Source organism: Talpa occidentalis, unplaced genomic scaffold (assembly GCF_014898055.3).
Source record: "Talpa occidentalis isolate TD23 unplaced genomic scaffold, MPIMG_talOcc4v2.1 talOcc4.15, whole genome shotgun sequence".
NCBI lineage: Eukaryota > Metazoa > Chordata > Mammalia > Eulipotyphla > Talpidae > Talpa > Talpa occidentalis.
In genome coordinates this window covers 63,429,622-63,454,752 of record NW_023601543.1, presented here as the reverse complement: position 1 = coordinate 63,454,752, position 25,131 = coordinate 63,429,622, and the positions used below count along the sequence as shown (strand labels likewise).

At 38.5% G+C, this 25,131-nt stretch overlaps 1 protein-coding gene across 1 annotated transcript in view; it reads right to left on the bottom strand.

Annotated features, from left to right (window-relative positions):
* The window catches only part of MED14 (mediator complex subunit 14), a 70,832-nt gene that overhangs the window by 2,963 nt on the left and 42,738 nt on the right, over positions 1-25,131 (bottom strand). The window contains 14 exon segments of the mRNA XM_037511682.2: positions 1,871-2,063; positions 2,443-2,568; positions 3,898-4,005; positions 4,097-4,276; positions 6,306-6,541; positions 7,778-7,960; positions 9,758-9,889; positions 11,953-12,064; positions 13,640-13,780; positions 16,664-16,933; positions 18,191-18,343; positions 19,109-19,200; positions 19,873-20,019; positions 20,113-20,273. Of these exon segments, the coding sequence (XP_037367579.1) occupies positions 1,871-2,063; positions 2,443-2,568; positions 3,898-4,005; positions 4,097-4,276; positions 6,306-6,541; positions 7,778-7,960; positions 9,758-9,889; positions 11,953-12,064; positions 13,640-13,780; positions 16,664-16,933; positions 18,191-18,343; positions 19,109-19,200; positions 19,873-20,019; positions 20,113-20,273 (2,234 nt within the window).

Sequence of the window (25,131 nt, the reverse complement as noted above, 5' to 3'; positions counted from 1 at the left end):
CAAATTTCAAGGAAATAGTCAACTTCTGGAGTTCAACATTAAAATTAATACAAAAAGTGATTTTTGTTAAAAGCACTTCCCTGGGGGGAGGAGGGAGGGGGAGTGATGGGTTCGGGAGGAAAGGAGGGAGACTGAAGCAGGCATACCGACAATCCAAAAACAAGGTTTGTTTGGGGAGAGGGGAACAGGCTAATGAGTCATCCTCTCGATGTGCTCAAAGAAACCAAATACCCTGCCTCTTCCTTCTTGTAAATATATTTCAATATAATAACCCCCCAAACAGTGGTAAATATTATTAAAAGCTAGATTCCTTCCCTTCAGCATGATCTAAAACTACATTGGCTGGGAGTGAGAGTGAAGATCTCAACTGAATAAGGACCTTCCAGTAAAGGGCAGGATGTACACTGACCCTGTGCACGTTACTGTGACTTTTTCTCCAACTGCTGTAAAATTCAAGTACAGAAAGAAAATGAAATCCAAAGGTTTAACCAGTCTGATGTAGAAATAAAAACACTTTTAAAATATCCCAACAATTTCTTAAATAAGTTGCAGTCTTTTTTTTTTTTTTTAAACACATTTTCGTTATTGGTAGGCAGAAAAACTTGCTTGATCCCAACAGGATCAAAACATTCTTTCCTTTTAATTTTAAATTCCCACAAGACACGATAATGGTGGTCATCTGCTTGTGAAGGAATGGTGCTTATTATCAGAGTTCTACTAGACCACAATTTTGAAAATTCTGATAGCTTTAAACTTTGAATCTTTAGGACCTATTTGTCGCTGAAAGAAGAGATAAGTCAAAGGATGAAAGCAGAAAATCGTAAGAAGTGGAAGAATTATTACAACAAAAGCAGCACACCCTTCTCTACTGCCCAGTGCATTCCTTATAAACTACACTTGAGAACTTGCCTGTGCATACAATATGGGGAAACAATAGCTAAAAACAGAACTTCTCCCATGATTCCTGTTTCCAGTAAAATGCTGACATGGTGTTATCTAAAATTGTTTCAGAGAACAACTTTCCCTCATTTAAAAACATAATTGTTATCTGTTATGCTGTATTAAATAGAAAGGTAGAGGACTTCCCTAATATTAGAAATAAGCAAAATTTTATTTAATATCCTTAATATTAGAAATAAGCAAAATGGAAGAAAAGTTCCCCTTGTCGAGCTTAATGTTTTGTAACCAAAAATTTAGCACTGCCAGGAGTTATGTGTAAATGAAGGCTACTACTCTATTGAAGGGGCCTTGTTTATCTGCCAGAAACAGTCTGGTTTCCTTGAAAATGTTCAGGTTGAGAGCTTCATTGTGCACTTGGCGAAAAGGTTCACTTGCACCCGCCTGACACTTACATAAGAAGCCCAAAAAGCAGTGATGCCATTTGTATCAGCTTTTATTCTTCACAAAACATTTAGAAGATACAGAACTTTGAATGATATTTTTCTATTCATGATTGAACCATGAAATATAAGAAACCAACATGCATTTCCACTTGGTGATATACAGAGTGGCAGGTATCAATGGTAGGGCAAGAATTCACAGCCATGGAAAATTCTATCATCCTAACCTAGGGCTTTGTGGCAATGTGTACTATAAATACAAGCTTCTGGCATTAGCAACTGGGTCAGTCTCAACAGTAAATCACTAACAAAATTAAAATCCAGGTAGCAGAGACATGGACAAAAATGAAGAACCAGTATGAGAAAGGAAGAAAGCGACAGGCAGACATTGAGGGCCATGGCCAACCAGAGCTCTATTACTAGGATTGGCGGGTATGGTGGGTCAGGAGGGGAGAGGGGAGAGGAACAATCTCTCACATAATAACTTTTACAACATATATGCAAGAAAATACCATCTACTGGTCATGTACCTTGTCGTGGTGGGTTCATCTCTGCAAATCTCTTCAGAATGTTGCTGACCATCATGGGAGCAGCAACAGAAGAGTTCTGCTGTCTGGGAATGTCTGCCTGCTGGGTTGTGCCTGAAGCCATGTCATAAATGATGGGAACTATAATACTAACAGGTTCTTGGGGAGGGACTGACGTTTTCTGAGTTAGTTGAAGCTGTAAACACACAAAGAGAATAAACACATAGTAAGAAAATAAAACATTTGTCTAAATTGATCAAAGGTACCATCATTTACTCTACTGTCAGAATAAGATACATCAAGCAAAAAAAATTAAATATGACAAGAAAAGTGACAAATTAACAACTGAACATTGTGATTAAGATGCAATGGTCACACAACTAAGTAGCTGAATAAATTTCTGTTATTCCTAAAGGAACCAGAATTACATGAAGTCTAAATTGGCAATTTAAGAATGTGGGCTTATATTTGGCAGCAACAGGTAACTTCGGCAGTTATCCAAAAGTTGCTCTATTAGCCTCACATGTCTTTTTCCTCAGAAGTTCTGCACACACACACGTTGGGGTGGTACTTACAAAAAATAGCATTTTGGATTTCAGCACCACAGCAGGCGTCCCAGGAGGTGCAATTGGCGGTGCGCTGGGAGGGATCGTTAAGCAGAACTGAACATTCCATTTAAGCTGTGTTGCCTGGTCAGGGAACTATTTTGGGGGGAAAAAAATCATGATAAACTCATATGAATGTTTATATTCTAGTATACCAATCTGAAAGGTTAGACAGAATTTTATTTTATACTCATTAGCAACAGAACAAAGTTGGTGACCTATACTTTTCTGAAGGATGTATATGCAAGTAGTTACCAACTGAAAAATCCACTCTAGGTTTAACATGCTCCTCTTCCTCCCCTCCCTCTTTAATTCCCAAGGCCTCCTCAGTGTCTCTGACATCTATTCCTTTTCCTTCCTCTCTTTTCACTGATGTCACCAAACTCAGGGCTTTATTACTTGTCTGTGGCCCCCTAATGGTCCCTTATAGTAGCTGCCTCTCTTGTCAGTCCATCTTTATATCACTACCAGACAAATGTCTTAGAGCATGGTCATACTCGCTCTCCCTCCAAACAAGGACCAACACCTGAAATTTAGGGGCTTTCTTAAGTGGTGCCAATCTAGGCCTCCCAGTCCCATTTCCAAGTTCTCCTCTAAAACAAACTAGTTAAACTGTGTTAATAAGTTACATCCACTGATGCTTTTTTAGCTACATATTTACTCCTTTAAAAACGCAAGTGGATTTCTTTTTGACAAAAACAATGTTTCCTATAGATCATCAGAGCAGAAGTCAAATGTTGAGACTATTAGCAAAGGAATATTGTTATTCCAATATTAGTAAGACACCAACTGAAAAAGGAGGCATTTGGAATTACCCCAAATAATACCAGAAATATTAAAGTGAAAGAACTATTGTAAGACTGGAAAAATACACTCAACTGCAACCTGGATTCCATCTATGTAATTGTATGCTTTCATAGGAAAGAAGAGTGAAAATCTTCCAGAGATGGCAGATTTTTCATAAATGGTTACTAGGGCAAGTGGGAACATGTGAAAAAGTTGAATCCATACTTCCCATTTGACACCAATATATTTAAAAGGGATCAACAATTCAAATAATTAAAAAATGAATCCTCAACAGCTTTGGAAGAAACTACGGGAAAATTATTTCATTACCTGGGAGTAGGAAAAGTATATTATACGTTATGCTTTTATAATAGGCAAGCCAGTGGCAATTCCGGCTGCCTTTGGGGAGAGGGACCAGATGACTTAGGGATGGATGGGAATTTTCCCTCTGTATCATCTCGGTATAAATTCAAAGATACAAGAGGACTGTGTTTCTTCTACAAAGACAAATAAAATTTAAATTAAAATTAAGAAAAAAATAGAGACACATGAATGGATGAAAACCAACAAACAGTGCTCCATTAACTCCAATCTCCTCAAACAGACCTTGCTATAAAAGTACGTTTCTCTGTAACTTACCAGCTCTAGCTTCATAATATGCACACAGTCCCTGAGGATGTGTGTAGGAGCTCCTAACAACTTGGTGAAGGCTATTAAAGTATTGGCTTTAAATGGCGGTCCTGCAACCTACAGGAATAAATAAATCAAGTTAGTCTTCTCTACCATGGCTCTTCTGTTTCATTGATTATATTAAAATTATGTATTAATAAATACATACTCTTGTTTCAAAGAATTTCTCTAAAACTTGAAGTTCATCAGGTTTCCACTGTCCTGCATTTTCAGGTGTCACTTTTAGCTGAAGTGTTTGGTTGGTTTTGGGACTAAGGGCTACTCTGCATTTCAGCGCATCAGTCTTAAACATGATCACTCCGGGTTCATTGGAATTTATCAATTGTAGCTGCAAGACAAGAAGGATGCATCAAACCAACATGAGACAACATCTAAGACAGAGAAAATGAAAACATTACCTAGAGAATTGTTTCAAAGGAAAACAACTATGTTGATAACTGTTCCAAAACAAAGGTATTGTTTGGTATCTAGTATTGAAAGGTATCTAGGCACTGAACACCAATAACTGCTAACAACATGGGAAAGAAAGGCAATCAAATATTATGTGTCTCTGAGTAGAAGAACCTAACATCACCTATGGTAGTCTTGCAAAACAACAAACTTGATCCTGAACTCAGTAGTCAGATCCATAAGACTAATCAATATTACATAATTGTGGGGGTCAAAGAGTAGGTTAATTGTTCCCATGAGATGCAACTAGAATGAGAGGTTCTCTATAAGGCAAACAACTTTGTTTCTTTGACAAATAAACCATGTAAGGAGAAATGGATGGGGAACCTATATCTTGAAAGGGATTAAAAAAATAAAAATTTATTTGGTTTCTGATTCAGAGCATAAAAACTGGGACAACTTGGGAAATGTGGATACCAACTAGGTACGTGATAGAAAAGAAACTGTATTTATGGAGGAAAAGCCTGGGATTTGCTGTCAAACAATGTAGGGGGAAGAGCTATAGATGAAACAGTATTTCATGAGTTCATTGTTGAAGATGAGTTACAAGAATATAGAGTTTGTTATACTATTTTCTCTACTTTTATATATGCTTAAAGTTTTCCACAATGAGATTTTTTTTTAAACTGGCACATTAGAAAAAAAGAAGAGGACAATTATAAAATGTTAAATTGTGATTGGTGCCTTATTGTGATTGGTGCCCAGTGATAAGCAAACTTGTTTTGTAAAGGGTTAGAGAATAATTATTTCAGGCTCTATGAGGTATATCCTCTCTATCACAACCACTCTATGACAGCACTGTAGCTGAAAGCAGCCGCAGACAATATGTAAATGAATAGGTGTGGCTGTGTTCCAGTGAAAGGTTTTTTAAGGTGTTTTTCTTTTTTTACAAAAACAAGTGGTAGGTAGGACTGGGCTGCTCTGGCCCACAGTTGACTGGATTCTAGCCTAACATGTTGATTAGGTAGATGAGCATAAGGAGGTTCAAAGAGCTGAAAGCTTACATGGTATGTAAGTGGTAGAGGTGAGGCTAGATCACAGGTTTGATGATTACCATTTTAAATACTAATTTAGTCAATTTATGTTAAATTTATTTTTTTCAAATATGAATATAAACTTTGCAAAGAAGCTTGCTGCTGTATGTGGAGTGAATATTTTAAACATTCACCACTCTGACTACCTCATGAACACAAACATGTATCAATAATAACAATTACAAATAACCAATATGTGTTGAATAGCCAGATATGCTAAGATAAGGGCTTTTTATGAAATATCTCAAATTGCCACAACTGCTATGAGTTAGGTAGATATGACTATTTCCTATCATCACGAAGGTGAAGGAATTTGCCCAAGCTCATATTAGCAGGTGGCATGGCCTGACTACAAACTCGGGCAACTTGAGACCAGAACTGGTACTCTCAACTCTGAACTATTTCCTAAGAGTATTACCACAAGATAGGTTCTTCTTTTTTCCTATGAAGGTTTTAAATCAATTCACTTGTTTATATATTTAAAAAGCAGCTTTCAAGCTTATGATCATAATTTTATTTCAGTGGAGACTCAGATTCAAAGTCAAGTCTGCTACAAGTGCATTCTAGAGGGCAAATAGTTACTCATATGCTGTTATCATCCTGGGTGCACTTGTCCTATACTGTGGGGACCCATTTTCAGGTTCATAGTAGCCACAACACAGCAAACTAAAATATGTAGGAATATATTAATGTAAGGATGGAAAAGAAAAGAGTGGGCTCTATTTTTAATACTAGGGCAGGGCACCAAACACAATTTTAACAAGTTGGTTACAGGAGGTGAGGCAATGGCACTTTTGTTCAGATCCTATTCTATGGGGAAACTTAACACCACCCTTGACAATCTCTACTTATGAATTCAATAAGTATATATACCGTTTCTTGTTGAATAATTCTTTGAAGGTGTCGCCTCATGATGACTGATCCAAGGAATCTCTCAAGTGGAGAACAAAGGTAGCTACCTGCGAGGCCAGGCACGAGGCCTGGCGTTGGAGAGGGCAGCAGTAAAATGTTCAAGGCACTGTGAGTGAGGATGGTGGGTATGGAGGCCGCCCAGGGGCGCTGAGGTAGTTTACGAGGCGGAGGCATGTTTGTTGGCATCATTTGGGAACCTTTTTGGAAGGAAAACATGTCATTTCATTTATAAATACACACTCACTGTTCCCTATGTTGCTTTAATTTCAAGTATTTGATATTCTAAAGCAATCTGTACTGTTTCAGTTACTCCTGTGGTGTAGCAATTATCTATTAGCTTTGTGGTAGCAAAAATGGCTGTAGTTATTCTCTTCCCTGCAGCCACATCCTTTGCAATCTGACTTTGCAGTAACTCCTTCGAAGTGGTCTATTTTTCTACCTGGAATCTAGGCTGGCCTTACCACTTGTCGTGGCTTACAGAATGTGGTGGAAGTGACACAGTGCCGGTTGCAAGCCTAGGCTTTCACTCACTGTCTTAGAACCTTGTCCAACTTCAGGTGAACAAAGCCCATGATCAAGTATGAGAATACATGGAGCAGAGAGTGTACTATGACAGCTGGGGCCATCATAGACCAGCCAGGCCCCAATCAACAAAGGAACTGACTATAGAAGCATGAGAGTGCCCAGCAAAGCCTGAAAGAATTACACAACTGGCTCAGCCCAAATTGCCAACTGGAAGAATGGTGAGCTAATATATGATTATTACTTTAAGTCACTGAAAGCCACACAGCAAAAGCAGACATGTTTGTACAATTCTTCTCTTCTATATTAATTTGCATAATCTTGTCAGTTAATTTTAGGTCTCTTTAGAGTTCTAGTATTGCAGCTAAGTTCTAGTATTACAGCTAAGTTAGTCATAACAGAGGTATTAGGACTTAACTCAAAGACATTCCTACATTTTTGCCTCACTTTGTAAATTACCTATTGTTGGCCTATTTATTAAGTGGATAGAAGTTTGAGTAATTAAATCTCCCCATTCGACAAGTAGGTCATGACTTTCAAATGTGAGGATGGAGTTAAATAGGTCATCCACTGGTTATACTAAAAGTGAACATAAAAATGATGGGCCTCCCCGGTGGCGCAGCGGTTGAGCGCTGGGTTGCGAAGCTGCCCGCAGCCTCTGCAGCGCCAGTTCGATCCCCGGCTGCTCCCCGGCCACCTGAGGAGGGTCCCACATGGCGCGCAGACCTCTCCTGCCGCCCGCTGCTCCCCTCAGCAGTGTACTTCGGTCCTTCTGCCTGCTCTGCTCCCCGCTCTGGCTCTGGTGAATTCTCTCACCCTCCCGCGCTTCTGACTGTACCCAGTGCTTGTATAAATAAGAAATAAATAAATCTTAAAATAAAAAAAAAAAAAAAAATGTTGCTGACACTCACTAGTTCCAGCTCTAGGGGAATGAGAAGCATCAGGAACCGGAGAATGTAGTGATGGATTGGCTGGTGACATTCCAGGCATGCGTGTTGCTGGTGAGGGGCCGGACACTTGAGGAGATCCTGGCCAGTTCCCTACTCGTCCACTTGGCGACACCATAGTGTATGGAGAACTAGGGTCCAGAGTTCCTATAAACAAGTCAACAAATGATTTTCAAAACCTGTATTTTAATAACAAAAATATTCGACAGCATTCAGATCCTTCAATGGTGATAATTTTGCTTCATTCAATAGATAGTTCACTGAAGCGTGGTGCATCTTAATGTGGCATACACAAATTTATATTTTGCATAGCTTATATACTTTTTAAACAAGCATTAAGAAAATAAAAATTAAGAAAAGATGAAATTTACCTTCATGCAAACTCCAACATGTGTGATATGTAACAAACCTACTGTATGTTTGAAAATATGAAGAAAAAAATTCTCAAAGCTCCTGCAGGGGCAGAAATCTACTTTTAAACTAACCCTAACAAATTATGTTTGTATTTACTAAGAGAAGGCTGAGGAGAGGGAAATTTTCCAACCTATTTAGTGAAGGACAAACTGATTAGGAAATGAACCAAGAATCAAGTTTTCACAGCAGCAACTTCCTGAACAATTTGATATTTGAATTTCATTCTGCAAATATTTTCAACATATTATTTATACCTTTGCAACCAAATGACAATCTAATAAAATACTTCCACCCTATGTCAGAGAGTAAATGGTCCTTATTTAGAAGTCTTACAAATTGCTAAGAAAATACACAAGATCACAGGCAAAGAATATAAACTAATAACTATAAAAACATAAACTAATAAACACTAAAGACCAATGAACATTTTTAAAAAAAGGTTCAACTTCACTAATAAAAGACATGTACATTAAACCGTAAGATACCATTTTTCACCTATCAAAATGACCAAGATTTTTCCAAATCATAATACCCCACGTTGACAATGATGCAGGAAAACAGACATTCTTGTATGATGCTAGAAGAAATTGGTACAGCCTTTCAGGTGAGCAATTTGCAATGTTTCGAAAGCTTTAGCATTTCTCAAACCCTTTGAGACAGCAATTCCACTTCTAGGAACTTACCTAAGGAAATAATCACGGATGTGAGCAAAGATGACAGGTTTAATTGTGAAAAAAAAATGGAAACATTTAAATGCATAATAGGGGAGCAGTTAAATGATGGTATGCCCAGACAAGGTCATAATATGAAGTCATTTAATATGACAACGTAGTTTTTATTGACAGAAATGTTTCTGTAAATGCTAATAGTAAAAAGTAAAATCACAGATGCTACACAGCTCTAAAAACTGAAGAAGCTCTTTATGTTCTGATTTGGCATGGTATTTATGATACACTGAGTGAAAAAAAGTTAGGCACTCAACACCATTACGGTATGCTGCCATGTGTGTAAAACAATTCACATGTATGTGCCTGTGGATGCGTGAAACGTTTCTGGAAGAAAACATGAGACAGCACTATGACTGCCTCTACGGAGAACTAGGTGGTAGGTGGGATAGAAAGGAAACATTTCACTAGCAACCTCTGCTATTCATTATCTATTTGAACCAATTCAAAATAGAACTTTTGAGTTAAAAGGTTAAAAAATTCAATGGTCAAACAACACATTCAATAGGGTCCCTATTTGGGGGGATGGAGAGGGAGTTTGAGTTGGGAGGCAAGCAGACAAGCAAAGAACAAGCAAGAACAACAGGGATACTAGCAGGTAGGCAAGCAGGGGGTGACAGGAAGAGCAAGGGAGGGTGAGGAGAAGTGAGGAAGGGAAAGCCCAAAACCCAAAGCAGGCTAATTGGTAGATTTCTGCGTGGTGGGGTTAGGAAGAACTATTTTCTTTTGCTATAGGAAAATATTTTTAAAAGTTACTTTCATGTCAAACTCTTATTGCTATCACAAATGCCATGTATGGACTCACCATGAGGACTAGCAAAACTGGCCCCTGGTCCTATTGAGATTCCATGTGAGGATGGGGGAGGAGTTGGAACAAATGACGCTGGTGATGGGGCTCTCAAAGCCCCACTGGGGGAGTTGGCAGCATGCAGATTTCCTAATAAAGGAAAATAATTACAGATGATCTTGCAGGACACATATTATGTCCTGCCTAAGAACTCTAAGTTAAGACTCTACAGACTAAAGGAACAAGTCAGTAAAGTTCCCATAAATAGCACAAAGGAAGACTGGAAGGCTTTCATTATTATAAAGGAGAAATCAATTCCATGGGGCCCAATTTCTAGCTCTTATATTGACTGAGTTTTTTTTTTCTTTATTAACATCCAGTGTACCCTTTATTCATTCATTCAACAAGTAGGCATAAATGTCAACTTCATGCCAAGCACTGTTCTAGGTACTGGGGATGTAGCAATCAACAAAGAGACAAAAATTCCTGCCCTCATGGAGCTTATATTCTAGTAGGATGAGAAAGACATGTATCAGTGCTATGGGGAAAAACAGGGCAAGGTAATGGTCAAATATCATGTAGTGGTAGAGGTGGGTGCAGTTATTTATATAAAATCAACCAGAGAAGACCTCTCTAAGAAGGGGACAGGTAGGCTGACATGAAGAAAGTAAAGGTTAAAGCCCGTGGATATCTATGGGATAAGATATTCCAGGCAAACAGAAAAGCTAATGCAAAGGCCTCAAAGGTGGCAGCAGTTATAAGTAACAGGGGGAGGCCACTGTGGCTAGGACAGCATGAGAGGGGGGGAATAGGAGGAGATGAGTTCAGAGATGGGGGGGTGGTCCCAGAAGCCATGGGACTTACAGATCGCTCTAACAACTTAGTGTTTGCCTTCAATAAGATGGGAGGCCATTGCAGTTGGTAGCAGGGGTCATGAACTTCTGTTCTAGAAGGAACACTCTAGCTGCTGTGTGACTATAGGCAGGGGACAAGGACAGGACAAGGGCAGGGGGCAGGGGCAGGATACTGGTTAGAGACAACTGCAATAATTCAGATGAGAGATAGTTAGTGATGGAGAACAGTGGTTAGATTCTGGATAAATTCTGAAGAAAGCTGTCAGTCTTTGGTAACTAAATGAATATGGGTGGGAGAGAGAGAGGAGTTCAACATGACTCTTAACAACTTTGGCCCAAGTAGCATGAAGGAAGGGGCTGCTATTTACTCAGATGGGGCATCTGTGGGAGGAGCAGCACAGAGTTGAGGTTTCAGAGGGCAGGGAGGGGCAGTGGTCAGGAGTTTAGTTTTGGCCATGCTGAGTTTCAGATGTTGATTAGACATGGAAATGCTGAAAAGACAGCTGGAAAATACTGGATTCAAGTTCAGGGGCAAGTCCTATAGGGGAGATCTAGAAAACTGGGAGATACAAGCTTAAAGAAGGCATTTAGCCACAGGGCTAGTTTTTATTTTAGGATTAAGAAAGAGGAAACCATGGGTACCAAAACTATGAATAAATGCAACATTAAAATACTTCCTACATTACCATAACTATTTTCACTATCAGCAGGTTTCAAATGCTCTACCACTATGTAAGAGAATTTCTATCTTTTATGTTCTATTACCTAATATAGTGCCTTACACTCAATAAATATGTTCATCAACTTTATTTACCTTTAAGTGTTACATTTACATATTTAGTTATATGACCTGGACAAGAGATTTAATTTCTTTCTCTATAAAATGGGGATAATGATAGGACCGATGCTATGGGTTTGCTAGGGAGGTTAAATGGGTAAAGTGCTTAGAATAGGGCTTGGCACGCAGTGAGCACTATATACTTACCTGTTAGTATATACTACTAGATATACTACATAAATAGGTATGCTTGTGTTTCAAGCAAACTTATTTACAAAATCAGGTGGTGGGCAGGACCTGGCTCACAGGCCTTAGTTTGTTGACCTCTGACATAGATCAGGTTGTCATTGGCATTTCTGCTGAGTGTGATGGTACTTCTGCTTAATTCAAACCTTTCAAAGGTGCTCTTGAACCATCAATACAGATTCACAGTCATGCCATAATGAATGAATGGCAAATATCTAGTCAAAGGCAGATATTTCTGTCAGATATATCTCTGTGTGTATGTGTGTATGTGTGTGTGTGTGTGTGTGTTTTGAATTTGAAAGTTGAACAAGACAAGAGAACAAGTAATATCTTACCTGGAGAGGGTGTATGCATCATAGAAGGAGACTGGTTAACTGTACTGTGATAAGATGTAGGGGGCGAAGTAAGAGGATAAGCGCCTGATGATCCGGGCTGCTTTGGAAATGGCTGAGAAGAAATTAAATTTTGTTTAAATGGCCATCCATACGTACAGGATGAGTGTGTGGTTTTCCCAGTAAATAGCTAATGCTAACATTTACATACTTCATTGGTTACCAAATAAGAAATATGAGGTATGAAAATGCGCAAAATACACATCAATACCACAAGTTTTTAAAAGCTCTTTTAAAATGTTTTAAATAGCAACATACTCATTCCTGACCTTACAATACCATCACTTATATCCCTACAGATGTTTTTTGTTCATTTTATCTACCATTATCACTGATTTATCTCTATCACTTAGCTACTATTTCACTGATTTGAAGAAATTTCTCCCCATATTCTAACATCTCTGAAATCAGGTGTCTTTCAAGTCATGTCATATCATTTTTAATTAGAAGTGATTTTTACTTTCTTAGCAGTACATTAAAAAAAATGCACCTTATATCTCGCTGAGTTTGAGTCAATAAAATGATAGTTCAATATGACCTCCTCTCATCTTTACCTACCCTCATGTCCAGTAATGAAAAACCTAAGACGATATAATCCTTCCTTGTCTATTCTTTTAATTGAGGTACAAATCACACAGAATAAAGTATACAAATCTTAAATGTAGAGTCTTTACGAATTTTTGCAAATGTAACTGCCACAAAAATCAAGATACTGAAGACATTACAGAGGCCTCCCTCATACACCTCCCAAGTCTATTTTTTGTTGCCTCCCCAAAGGTAAGCACTATTCTGACTTCTATCATTCAAGGTTAGTTCTGCCCATTTTTTTGAATGTCTATGAATACTGAATGTATTCAACAGTGTCTGGCTTCTTTTGCTGAACAGCATGTCAGTGAAATTTATCATGTTCCATGTAACAGTCATTTCTTTATTCATTTCTGTAAAGTATCTCAATGTATGACTATACCCTAATTTATTCACTCATTCTACTGTTGTTGAATATTTTTGTGTTTATAAATTTTTGGATAATGTTATATCATTATTATGGATAAAGAATGTTGTTATGAACATTCTTCTGTTTGTGATGCATTTCTGTTGCATATATGCCTAAGAATAAAACTGTTGAATCTTGGGTATGCATAATGCTCAGCTTTAGCACTCTGGAACATGGATAAACACCACTGCAAGATACCTGTACCCCAGCAGTAAATGAGAGTTGCTCCTAATACCAAATGTTGACAAGGATTATCAATTTTTTCCTTAAAGCCATTTTTGTGGGTATGGAGGACCAACTCACTGTGGTTTTAGTTTGTGTTTCTGGGATGCCAAATAATGTCGAGCATCTTTTCTGTGCTTACTGATCATTTGGATATCTTCTTTAGTGATCACATGGTTGATCAAATGACATGATTTTAAGTGCATGAGTGTGATGTTTATGCTATTTCTGACATGGACAGTGCTATTTCTGATATTATTCACTTCCCTCTGTCACTGTTATTTCATATAGATTTCCTGAGCACCTTGGTCTGACCAAGCACTGCCTCACCTTCCAACAAAGAAGCCCAGTTACCTATTGAACCGGTTAAGTTACACATACGTGATACCACTGGGAATTTCAGTTAAACATCACCTGTTGCTGGGGTGGTGGCTGGATCTGTGAGATTAAAGAATCCATCATATCTCCTCCTATGGGAGAAGGGGGATTATCATCCTCATTCACAGACCTTCTTCGAGCATCCTGATTGCTGTCAACAAACATATTCAGGAATGTCTATGGATATAAACAGGTACAATTTAGATTATTTTACCTAACTTTAGTAAAAACATCTTACTAAAGATATTTTTAATCACTTTAGAATACTTTAACAGAAAATAAAAACATATGTCATGTCTGAAATGTGTTTGACAAATGGCTTTTATTATTAGCACAACCTGAAAAAGATAATTTTGAGAGAAGAGGGGAAATTAAGGAAAGCAGTTAACCACCAAAAAAAAAAAAAGCTAAGATAAAACATCCAATCAACTGAGAAGTATTGTGCTAGCAAAATCTGAAGAAAAAAGTACATCCTGGCACCTCTAAAAACAAGACAGGGTAAAAGTCTCTTTAAGGGCCTCCCTGGTGGTACAAGGAGTTAAGCACAGCACTGTGAAGCTATCTGCAGCCCCTGCAGCATGAGTTCAATCACAGCCGGCCACAGAGCTACCCACATGGCACAGCAGACCTGTCCTGTCTCACCCACTGCTCCCCTCAGTAGTGTATTTGAGTCAGTTTGACTGTTCTGTTCCCCACTCTGTCTCTGGTGAATCCTCTCACCCCCCGCACCCTGGCCTTTACCCCAGCTCTCAAATGCATAAATAAATAAATCTTAAAAAAAAAAAAAAAAAAAAAAAGGAGACACTTAAGTCTTCCCAGGTCCTTTAATCATTCTCATTGGGTTAGATTGATTTCTACTACACTGGTGGAGGATCTTAGACTTTGAGGACATGCTAAGATCAATTAAGAGAAGAGGTACCATATTAAAAATGGAGGGTAAAGTTTACATATTGAATGTTGAGGATGCTAGTTCCCGTCTCTTATTTATTTACCAAAGCACCATCTATGCAGGACACCTTGATATGCTTCTCTTGGTAGTCACACCAACCCAACAAAATTAGATCTAAAGTACTGACACTAGGAGCTACCCAAAGAAAAGGCCCAAGCAGATTATCCTGCAATGAAGACAGAGTCAACAAGTCTCACTTTTAAATAAGAACAGCAAGTTAAGAATCAGTATTTGAAGAAAGAGTCTAATATGAAGATCAAAAGGAAACAAAAAGCAGGGTGCATGAAATGGAGACTATATAGGAATAAAAGAGGTAATAGAAGATAATGTAACCATATAGAGCAGGATATCATAAAATGAACATTTAGAAACCAAAAAGTATTCTTAGAAATTTCTTAAAGGAAGGCAAAACAGACATAAGAAACAAAGATAAGAAAATCAGAGGCTAACTCCAGGATGCCTGCCCAACATCAGAATAATAGGAGCACTAGAAAGAGCTAGCAGAAGAAACAAGAGACGAACCAAAAAGAGTGCAAGGAAATTCCCCAGAGCAGAAGGATGTATGTCCTAGACTGAAAGAGCTCTCAATTTCATAGGTTCAACAACTGGAACAGGATCAAATGTCTCAGCAGTCACAATGGAAGCTAGAAGACAATGGAACAATGCTTTTAAAATTTCTTGGAGAAAACAATCACAACCCTAGCATTCTGTACCTAGCCACCCTCAGTTACATGACAGTAAACTGAAGATGTTTGTTTGTTGCTCTAAACAATGGAGTAAACAGAGAAAAAGACAAGCCACAGGGTGTGCAACATGAGAGAAGTTAAGGACTCTCCCCGCTTCATCATCTTCCTGCAGATACCTAAGTCAAACTGTGCAAAAGGTCTGGAAAACTACCATTCCAGAGGACTGTGGAAAAGATTTCTTCAAAATGAAACCAGTAAGGTATCGGCTATGTGAATATACTGAGGAGAGAGCTGCAGGTATGGGAGAGACTTTACCCTAAATTAATGATAATGATAAACACAGAGAAAGGAAAGGTGACCAAAAAAATGAGTCAAGTAATGATTTCCAGGAAAATAAAATGTGTTAAGAAAGCAAAGTAGGGCCTCCCCTGGTGGCGCAGTGGTTGAGCGCTGGGCTGCGAAGATGCCTGCAGCCTCTGCAGCGCCGGTTCGATCCCCGGCCGCCAGCAAGGGTCCCACATGGCACTATAGACCTCTCCTGCCATGCCCGCAGCTCTTCTCAGCAGTGTATTTTGTCAGTCTGCCTCTTCTGTTCCCCGCTCTGGCTCTGGTGAATTCTCTCACCCTCCCGCGCTTCTGACTGTACCCAGTGCTTGTACAAATGAATAAATAAATCTTAAAAAAAAAAAAAAGGGAAGTAATCACAGCAAGTTTGGTAGAGTAAGTGTTTACATAATTCACAATAATGTGAGACTGAAGATTTTAAATCAAAATCGTTATCTAACGATATTGCAGGGATAGGAGGAAAGAAGAAATTGTGTACTGGGAGCAGTCTGAGAGAGGGAAGAGGCATATAAGAAAGAATTTAGTAGTGATGTAAATATGCTATTTGGAGACAAGGGTGTAACACCAAGAGAATTTGCAATGTCAGAGTGTAAAACAGAGCAGGAAAATGGCAAGCGTGAGTTGCAGGGGACTAATTTTCAAAACAGGCCATTAAGAACTATTTGACTCTAAGTTGTAAGCGCATACAATTGAGCTCTACCAGAATATCCAGGGCTTGAGGCCCATTTCAAGAAAGCATCATAGTTGAACTGTTGATCAAACTTTCTCAAAAACCAATGAGAAAGCCTTTTTAAAGTCTCTTAAAAGTTCCAAATAACAAATATGACTCTCTTCAGTATCTTCCACCTTCCTTATCAAGGGGTAAGGAAATAACGTATATTTTATCATCTTATATGCAGACATAGTACTCTATCATAACTTCTAGTTCCTTCAAAATGAAGTGAGAGAAATGATGCATATAGAAGACTACTTATTAAATTTAAATAGGAATTGGTTACTTTCCCCCATTATTCCTGTCAAAGAAATTGTTTCAGAGATCGTATTTATATTTATTCATGCTATAACATTAAAGTCTGTTACCTTTAGTCCTGGTGCAGGATAAAAACCTTCTACTAACTTGCTATTATCAAAAAGACTATAGGCACCATCCCGTATTGCCACAACACCTCGACTCCGACAGTATATATCAATGCAATACATGTTCCTGAAGGCCAGCCTGATGTGGGTGGATGACTGTGGCAGAATGGAGAAGCACTGGTAGGCAGTGTTGGTTCTCTGGGTCAAGCCCAACATCGGCACAGTGGGGAGTTTGTTGATGGCATTTAACGGAGCCTGAGTATCAAACAGTACCTGTAAGGAACAAGTAACAGTGAGACAACCAGTTTGTGTACAAATGCTAAAACCTCAGAATTTTCGATGTACAACTGTCTCAAATGAGACAATATCCTTCTGGGACATTTCACAAAACTTTCTCTTTAAGAGAATATACGGACTGGCCTCCCTGGTGGCACAAGGGGTTAAGCACCACATTATGAAGCAATCTGCAACCTCTGTAGCACGAGTTTGATCCCTGGCCAGATAGGGAGCAACCCACATGGCACAGCAGACCTCTCTTGCCTCACCTGCTGCTCCCCCTCAGCAGTGTACTTCAGTCAATCTTCCTGTTCTGTTCCCTACTCTGTCCCTGGTGAATCCTCTCACCCCCCACCCCACATCTCTGGCCTGTACCCCAGCTCTTATATGCATAAATAAATAAATCTTTTTTTAAGAAAAAGAGAGAGAAAATATACAGAGGGCCTCCCTGGTGGCGCAGGGGTTAAGACGTGGCCTATGAAGCTATCCGTAGCCACTGCAGCACCAGTTTGATTCCCGGCCAGGGAGCTATCCGCATGGTGCAGCAGACCTCTCCTGACTCTGATGAATCCTCTAACCACCCCCACCACCTCTGGCCTGTACCCCAGTTCTTATACATAAATAAATAAATCTTCAAAAAAATAATAAAGACACAGTGCTATGAAACTATCACCAGCCACTACAACATGAGTTCAATCCCAGGCCAGGGAGCTGACCCACATGGCACAGCAGATCTTTCCTGTCTCGCCCACTGCTCCCCTCAGCAGTGTATTTCCGTAGATCCACCTGTTTTGCTCCCTACCCTGTCTCTGGTGAATCCTCTCACCCCCTGCACTTCTGACCTATACCCCAGTTCTTGTATGCATAAATAAATCTTCAAAGATCCATTAAAAAAAGAGAGAATATATAGACCATTTTGAGTCAAAGAAAACTTCTTACAAAAAGAGGGCAAGATATAAAAGATAAAGGTAGCCACTCTTGTCAGTAAAGCTAAATCCACATGATTTTTTTTTTTTAAAGATTTATTTATTGATTGATTGATACAAGCACTGGGTGTACAGTCAGAAGCGTGGGGAGGATGAGAGAATTCACCAGAGCCAGAGCGGGGAGCAGAGCAGGCAGAAGGACCGAAGTACACTGCTGAGGGGAGCAGCGGGCGGCAGGAGAGGTCTGCGCACCACCACATGATTTTTTGAGGAGTTTTACATGAGACACTAACACTGAGTCTTATTTTTAAACAGAACATAAAATTACCTGTAATAATTGAACCACATTTGGTGTTTTGTTGAACATTTCTTGAAGCTGATGGAGAATGGTATTGTGACAGTTACTGCAACCTGAGTTTGGGCCAACAGTTCCCAAAGAAATGTGAAATTTCTGATGTATGGAATTCCACTGGATACTAATCTAAATCAAATAAATGACATTTCTCAGAAACAGAGAGAGAGGACTAGAATGAAAAATGTTTCAACGGTAAGGCAAAATGCCAAAGATCTAAATGAGGTCTTTTTAAAAAGTATCTCTTCAGACAGGACTCTACAACTCCAGATACATACACTGTTACTATGAAACAGTAACATTCACTGAGCATGTGTGCATTTGTTACATGGCCCACTTCTGAATGAAACAGAAAGAGAACATGCTGAAGGAAAATTTTTGATTAAATTTTATTTGAAAAGTATCATTAGTATTTTTTTATTTTTCATTTTTCTCCTGAACTGAATTAGTCACCTCTCTGAGCACATCATAAAGGGAAAGCAAACCAACCCCAACACAGATGCCTTCAGTTAATGATGTTAATAATCCTGTGACCAAAAGCATAGACATACCATACTGTTCAAAAACCATTCACACTTAATCCTTATTATAGTAACCATGTTGCTAAGATTTGAAATCAATGAAGGAAAAAATATAGACACCAAAAGTACATTATGTTTTCTAAAAATCTTTAAGATTATGTACCCTATTCAAAGAGGGCATAATCTGTGTTTTCAATTACAGAGTTAAGCATTTTAGTATACTATATCAAGAAAGTTATTAAAATTTACCATTTTTTCCCTAATTTTTAACTGAGCCCTCAATTATTTCATGGCAGTTTTCATAATTTTTAAGTTCTTGATTTTTAAAAGGTTTATGAGAAGAACTTCAGTTTTAATTAATTCATAGACTTACTGAGCTTCCCTTGGTGGTTCCATAACACAAGATAAGTTTTCGGTAATTATAAACACGAACTTCTGAGAAAATATTTAAATGAGCAGGTATGTCTACATAGAAAGGAAACAAAAGGAGATAAAGATCATACATGCAAAATTAAGAAATATATATTTGAAAAAGAGAGCATATGGGTAATATTATATGCCTAGATAGAAAGGCCTCTAAATACATAATTAAAAGAAAGGAAGCAAAAGCAAAAACAAGAAAGCAATAATAGCATAAATGGATAGCAGGCTTCCAGTTCCATTTCTACAAAAGGGAGCCAGGGCAGGGGTGGAGATATACTGAAGCAGAATGGGGGTTCCAATTCCAGCTCTGGCATTTACTAGATATGTGACCTTCAGCAAGTTTCTCCATTTCTGTGACTTGTTTATTTGTAAAATGAGGACTAATAAAATACCTACCTCATAGGGTGACTGTGAGGATTAAATGAGTTAACAGAAGCAACTATTATACTTTACAGCACATGGTAAACTGTCAATAAATACTATTACTACAGTATGGTTTATCTGTGTGCAAAAATTCCTGGATCCATAAGAAACTTAACTGTGGTTGTTTCTGGGGGAAGGAAACTGAAGTCTGAGATAAAAGGGAAACTAGCTTTTTATTACACTTTTGAGGTTTTTTTTTTGTTTGTTTTAATAATATGCATGTTTTACTCCTTCAGTTAAAAGAAAAGGGTGGGGTGTTTTTTGCTTCACAAGAAAAATCAACAAATATACCTGGTAGAGACCGTGCAAATTCTAAAACACACTCATATAATCGTGCAATGCTATTCCAGTCATTAAGGAACATTTCAACCACTTTTCGACCACCAACTGGTTCAGATAACAGGTTTTCATATGTCAGATAAACATGCCGGGATGGTCCTAACAGGATTAAAAGAGAAGATTAATAGTAATCAATACCAAAAACAAAATAATCCAGAAACAAACGAAGGCAAAGTGTGTGAGTCATCTCACCTTGCTCCCTGGTAGAAGTGCCATTAAGTGGACAATTTGCAAACACTAACTCTGCCACCCATGTGCGGTTATTTCTACCTTGTAATCGAAAAGTGCAATCGAGAAGAGAACGGTCCAGAGCTTTTTGGGTTTCCTCATTTACACCCTTACAGGGAGGAATTCTGGAGATGAAAGATAGCACATAAAATGTACTTCACATTACAGAAAGACAAAAGCACAATATACACAACGACAGGCAAGGTACACATTAGAGCTTCAGTTCAAACTCTACTAGGCAACTTCTGCAAAGAGATAAAACAATTCATAGCAATACATAGCAATTAACAACAATTACTCCATTTCTGTTCATATCAACATGGACTGGGACTCTTACTTTAACAAATTGATGTTTGCCTTCATCCTTAATCTGTGTATTAGAAAAGACTACAATTCTTCAGAATGAAAAATCAAGGATACTGGTTTTCTACAAGTCTACCTAGAACACTCTCAAGGAAAAGCTAAGTGTAACAAACTACTTCTAAAACTAGTCCTTGAAGGCAAGATAATACCATGGAAAGAAGAAGCGTTCTGGAATCAGGAAAGTGCACTCTATTTTTCTTTTTCTTAAATTCATTTATTTGTTTTCTTATATTGTTGTTCATTTTTGTACAGTAATTGGTTTCCCCTCAGGCGTAGTCCCCGTAGTTCTCCCACCACGACAGCACCCATGAACCTCACCATAGTCTCTTGTGCTCTTCCCTCCCTCATTTTGACCCTTTCCCTCCTTGTCTCTTGCTATATGCATCAGATCTATGGTGAGCTTGCAAGTTTTGTCTTTTTTCTTGATCTTTTTCAGTTTCTCTATATTCCACATATAAGTGAAACCATCCAGTATTTATCTTTTTTCATCTGACTTATTTCGCTTAGCATGATCCCTTTCTCCATCCATGTTGCTACGAATGGCATGAGTTTATCATTTTTGATCACTGAGTAATATTTTATTGTGTATATATACAACTTTTTTTTTAATATCACAACTTTTTGATCTATTTGTTTGTTTGGGGGCATTTGGGTTGTTTCCATATCTTGGCTATTGTAAATAGTGCTGCAATAAATATAGGAGTGCAGGTTTCCTTTTGAATTAGTGTTTTCTGTGTTTGTTGGGTAGATTCCTAGCAGTTGAATCTCTGGGCCATATGGTAGATACATTTTTAGTGTTTTGAGAAATATCCACACAGCTTTCCATAGTGGCCGGATCAGTTCACATTGCCACCAGCAGTGTAAGAGGGTTCCTTTTTCTCCACACCCTCACAGGAAACTGCATTCTAATTGTGACTCAGTTACATTGAACCCCTATGAATTTCAGTTTCCCAACTATAAAATGGAAATAAATAATTACCTTAAAGGTTACTCATTTTAAAATATGACAAAACACATATAAAGTGCAGGTATTTATTCATAAACATTTATTAGTTGACACCTGCAATAAATCCAAGTCTTGTACACTGAGTGCCATGACAAGATTCTGGTTCATTACCCCCCTTTCCCTCCTCTTCTGTAGAATACTCATTACAACGGAACTTCATGGGTAGGAACTCAATTAACATTCACACTATTATTTTTATCTATCATGTGCCTCAGAGGAATGTATAACTTTTTAAAATACCTACCTATCCATTTTCTTCTTGCAGCTGTATGGACTATATTATTTGTCATAAAACATTAAGAGGTGATATATTTTAGCTGTTAATGAATTGGTTCAGCAACAGATGAAATAATGAGATGATATATCATTTAATCACACATTATCAATTCAGAGAAGGTAGGTTAATTCTCAGACTTGGTATAATTATTAATATCTAAAACAAAAACCAACAAATATAATTGGAAATACCGACTTTTGTTTCATTATTCCTATTCAGAATATAACACCTAGAACAGGAATTCTCACTCTTGGCAATATTGATAGTTTGGGCTGGATAATTATTTGTTGTGGGGGTTGGCCTGTACACCTCTGGTCTCTACCTATCAGATGACAGTAGCACCTCCTATTCCTTCTTCTTAGTTAATAATAACCAAAAATATCTTCAAACATGCTAACTATCCCCTGGAGGGCAAAAATGCCCTGGAGTTGAGAACCACTGACCTAGAATAAACAACTTAAGTGAGCAAAAGAGATAGAGACTGCAGATGGTAAAAAATAAAATTGTAGAGGGGAATAAAGCTATATAGGTTGCATAAAAGAATTAATGTAATACTGAAATCATCTCAATTAATGAAAAATTTCACCAGAGTGCCTCTTAAATGTACAGGTTAAATTTTTCAAAAATTAATCTTTCATACTATTTATTTTTTATCACCACCAGAAAGACTTTGCCCAATGTTATTTGGGGTAGTTATTGTAGACATTGCATACACTGCATATATGCTTTTCAATGTCACAGGTATACTGAGGAGCTCTGCTTTTACCCCTCAAAACATAAATGTAACCTATAGGAATTATAAGGCAGCCAATTCTAATCAATTTCTAAATCTTGATTTTGAAAATATAAATTCATTAACATTATCTTCCTTTCACATAAAATGTGTGCTTCATGTAATCCATCTGGATAGAAAATGAACACACAGAAGCCAAAATGTTTTGAAGTATGAATTAAGGTTAAGACTCCTTTCAATTTATGCTCTCAGGGACATCACAATCCTGAAAATACACTCTACCTCACCTTCTTAATCTGTGACACAGATACAATTGGCTCTACTTCAAAGAACCTGTAAAATATTTTCTAGCTTTTATGGCTATCAATGTAACAGAAAGAATGAACTACAATTATAACCTTCATCCTCCCCCACATGATTATGGGAAAGGGGAAAAACTGGTTTCCTGAAAGGAAATCTGACAAGATTGTTATGAACTCAAAATACTGTTCTATTCACCAAAAATTAACTTAGACATTTCCTGAACAATGGATTAACCTTCTCTGAAAACTACCATTTCAAGGAAGTTTTCCCATCTACACAGCTATACCTGGCTGATTTTTCTCCTATAATTCTGAATATTGAACCAATTTAGGAACTATGCTTTAGTCTGTTAGGGTAGATGTGTGTCAGCACTGTTCCTTTTTGGCTGTCATGTGCTGTGTGTCAGTTTCATTGTGAGGGGTTTTACAAATATCAGTGACTGCACTATGTCCCTGTGGTCCAAAAGTAGCAAGATCACTGAAAAGTGCTAGTAAAAGGAGCACAGTTGTGCCTACAAGGAAAGTGAAGAGGGTTTTATGAAGGTTGCTGCCATGGATACACATAAGGATTTAGACACATAACTGAATGTAAGCTGAGTCACAACTTGCAGAAAAGAGCTATATCTAACATGCTATTTGCGTAAGTGACAGGAGCCACAACGGACAAGATGGAATAAACCTTGTGGGTGTAGGGAGAGGACCAGTACCACTGCCCCTTTCTTTAATGTTAGTTCAGAAAGTGGGGAGTTTGGTAAAGAACTCAAAACTAAGCAGCACAGCATGATGCTCTTGAGACATATATCAACTGCGTGTAGGATGAAGGTTCTTCTGAATGTGCACAAGGCAAGAGGTCCAGAAACCACAGCAATCTAAGTACTTTCAGGTACATCAGGTACCTGAAGGCCTGTTCAACAGATTTTCAAAGAAATAAGCTGAACAAGAATGGAGCATATTTTCAGCAAAGGGGAGAAAAATATGCTCAATTTTAGAGCTTTGAAGTATCAACTCATACTCCTATTTAGTACTAATTTATCCAGGATTAAAAACTTAAAAGAGTATTTCCTGAAGATGAAATGCATTAGAGCTATTACATACTAATTAGTTCTGTGCAGGATTTTAATTTTTTTTTTCAAAGATTTATTTATTTATACAAGCACTGGGTACAGTCAGAAGCGAGGGAGGGTGAGAGAATTCACCAGAGCCACAGCGGGGAGCAGAACAGGCAGACTGACGAAATACACTGCTGAGGGGAGGAGCGGGCGGCAGGAAAGGTCTGCGCGCCATGTGGGACCCTCGCCAGTGGCCGGGAATCAAACTGGTGCTGCAGAGGCTGGGGGCAGCTTCGCAGCCCAGCGCTCAATGGCTGCGCCACCAGGGAAGGCCCAGGATTTTAATTTAATAAAATCACAGCTAGGCATTCGTTGTTTACTTTTTCCTCCTTCACTTCGATAGTCAACCCCCCCACTATAATGGATGGCATATACCAGACACAGCTTTAGCCATTTCTATATACTCTCTTTTTAAGTTTTAAAAAAGGAAGCAATTTATTATAGTGGGGTTACAATAAACACTTTTAAAATTATTGTAAAATCAAGCTAAAAAATAAGAAGTACATCCTCTCTAGGTGGCAATATTATGAGTTCTCAAGTTCCAGAAAAAAACAGGACTGAAATTTATTTCATAAAAATGCTGAAAAAGGGGCCTCCCTGGTGGCGCAGCGGTTGTGCGCTGGGCTGCAAAGCTGCCTGCAGTCTCTGTAGCACCGGTTTGATTCCTGGCCCACCAGGGAGAAACCCACATGGCGCGGCAAACCTCTCCTGCCTCGCCTGATGCTCTCCTCAGCAGTGTCTTTGGTCTGTCCGCCTGTTCTGTTCCCCGCTCTGTCTCTGGTGAATCCTCTCACCCTCCCGCACATCTGGTTGCTAAGGGCCTCCCTGGTGGCACAGGCAGTTGAGCGCTGCACTGTGAAGCTGTCCACAGCTTCTGCAGCGCAGGTTCGATCCTGGCCAGCCGGGGTGAAACCCACATGGCGCAGCAGACCTCTCCTGTCTCGCCTGCTGCTCCCCTCAGCAGTGCATTTCGTCTGTCTGCCTGTTCTGTTCCCTGCTCTGTCTGTGGTTAATCCTCTCACCCTCCCATATATCTGGCCTGTACCCTGGTTCTTGTACAAATAAATAAATTTTATTTAAAAAATAAATAAATAAAACTCTTGCTAAACATGAAAAATGTAACTAAGAGAAACCAAATGTTAACATCATCCACTTAACTGCAGTTGCTACAAAGAGTAAAGACAAAAAATTCC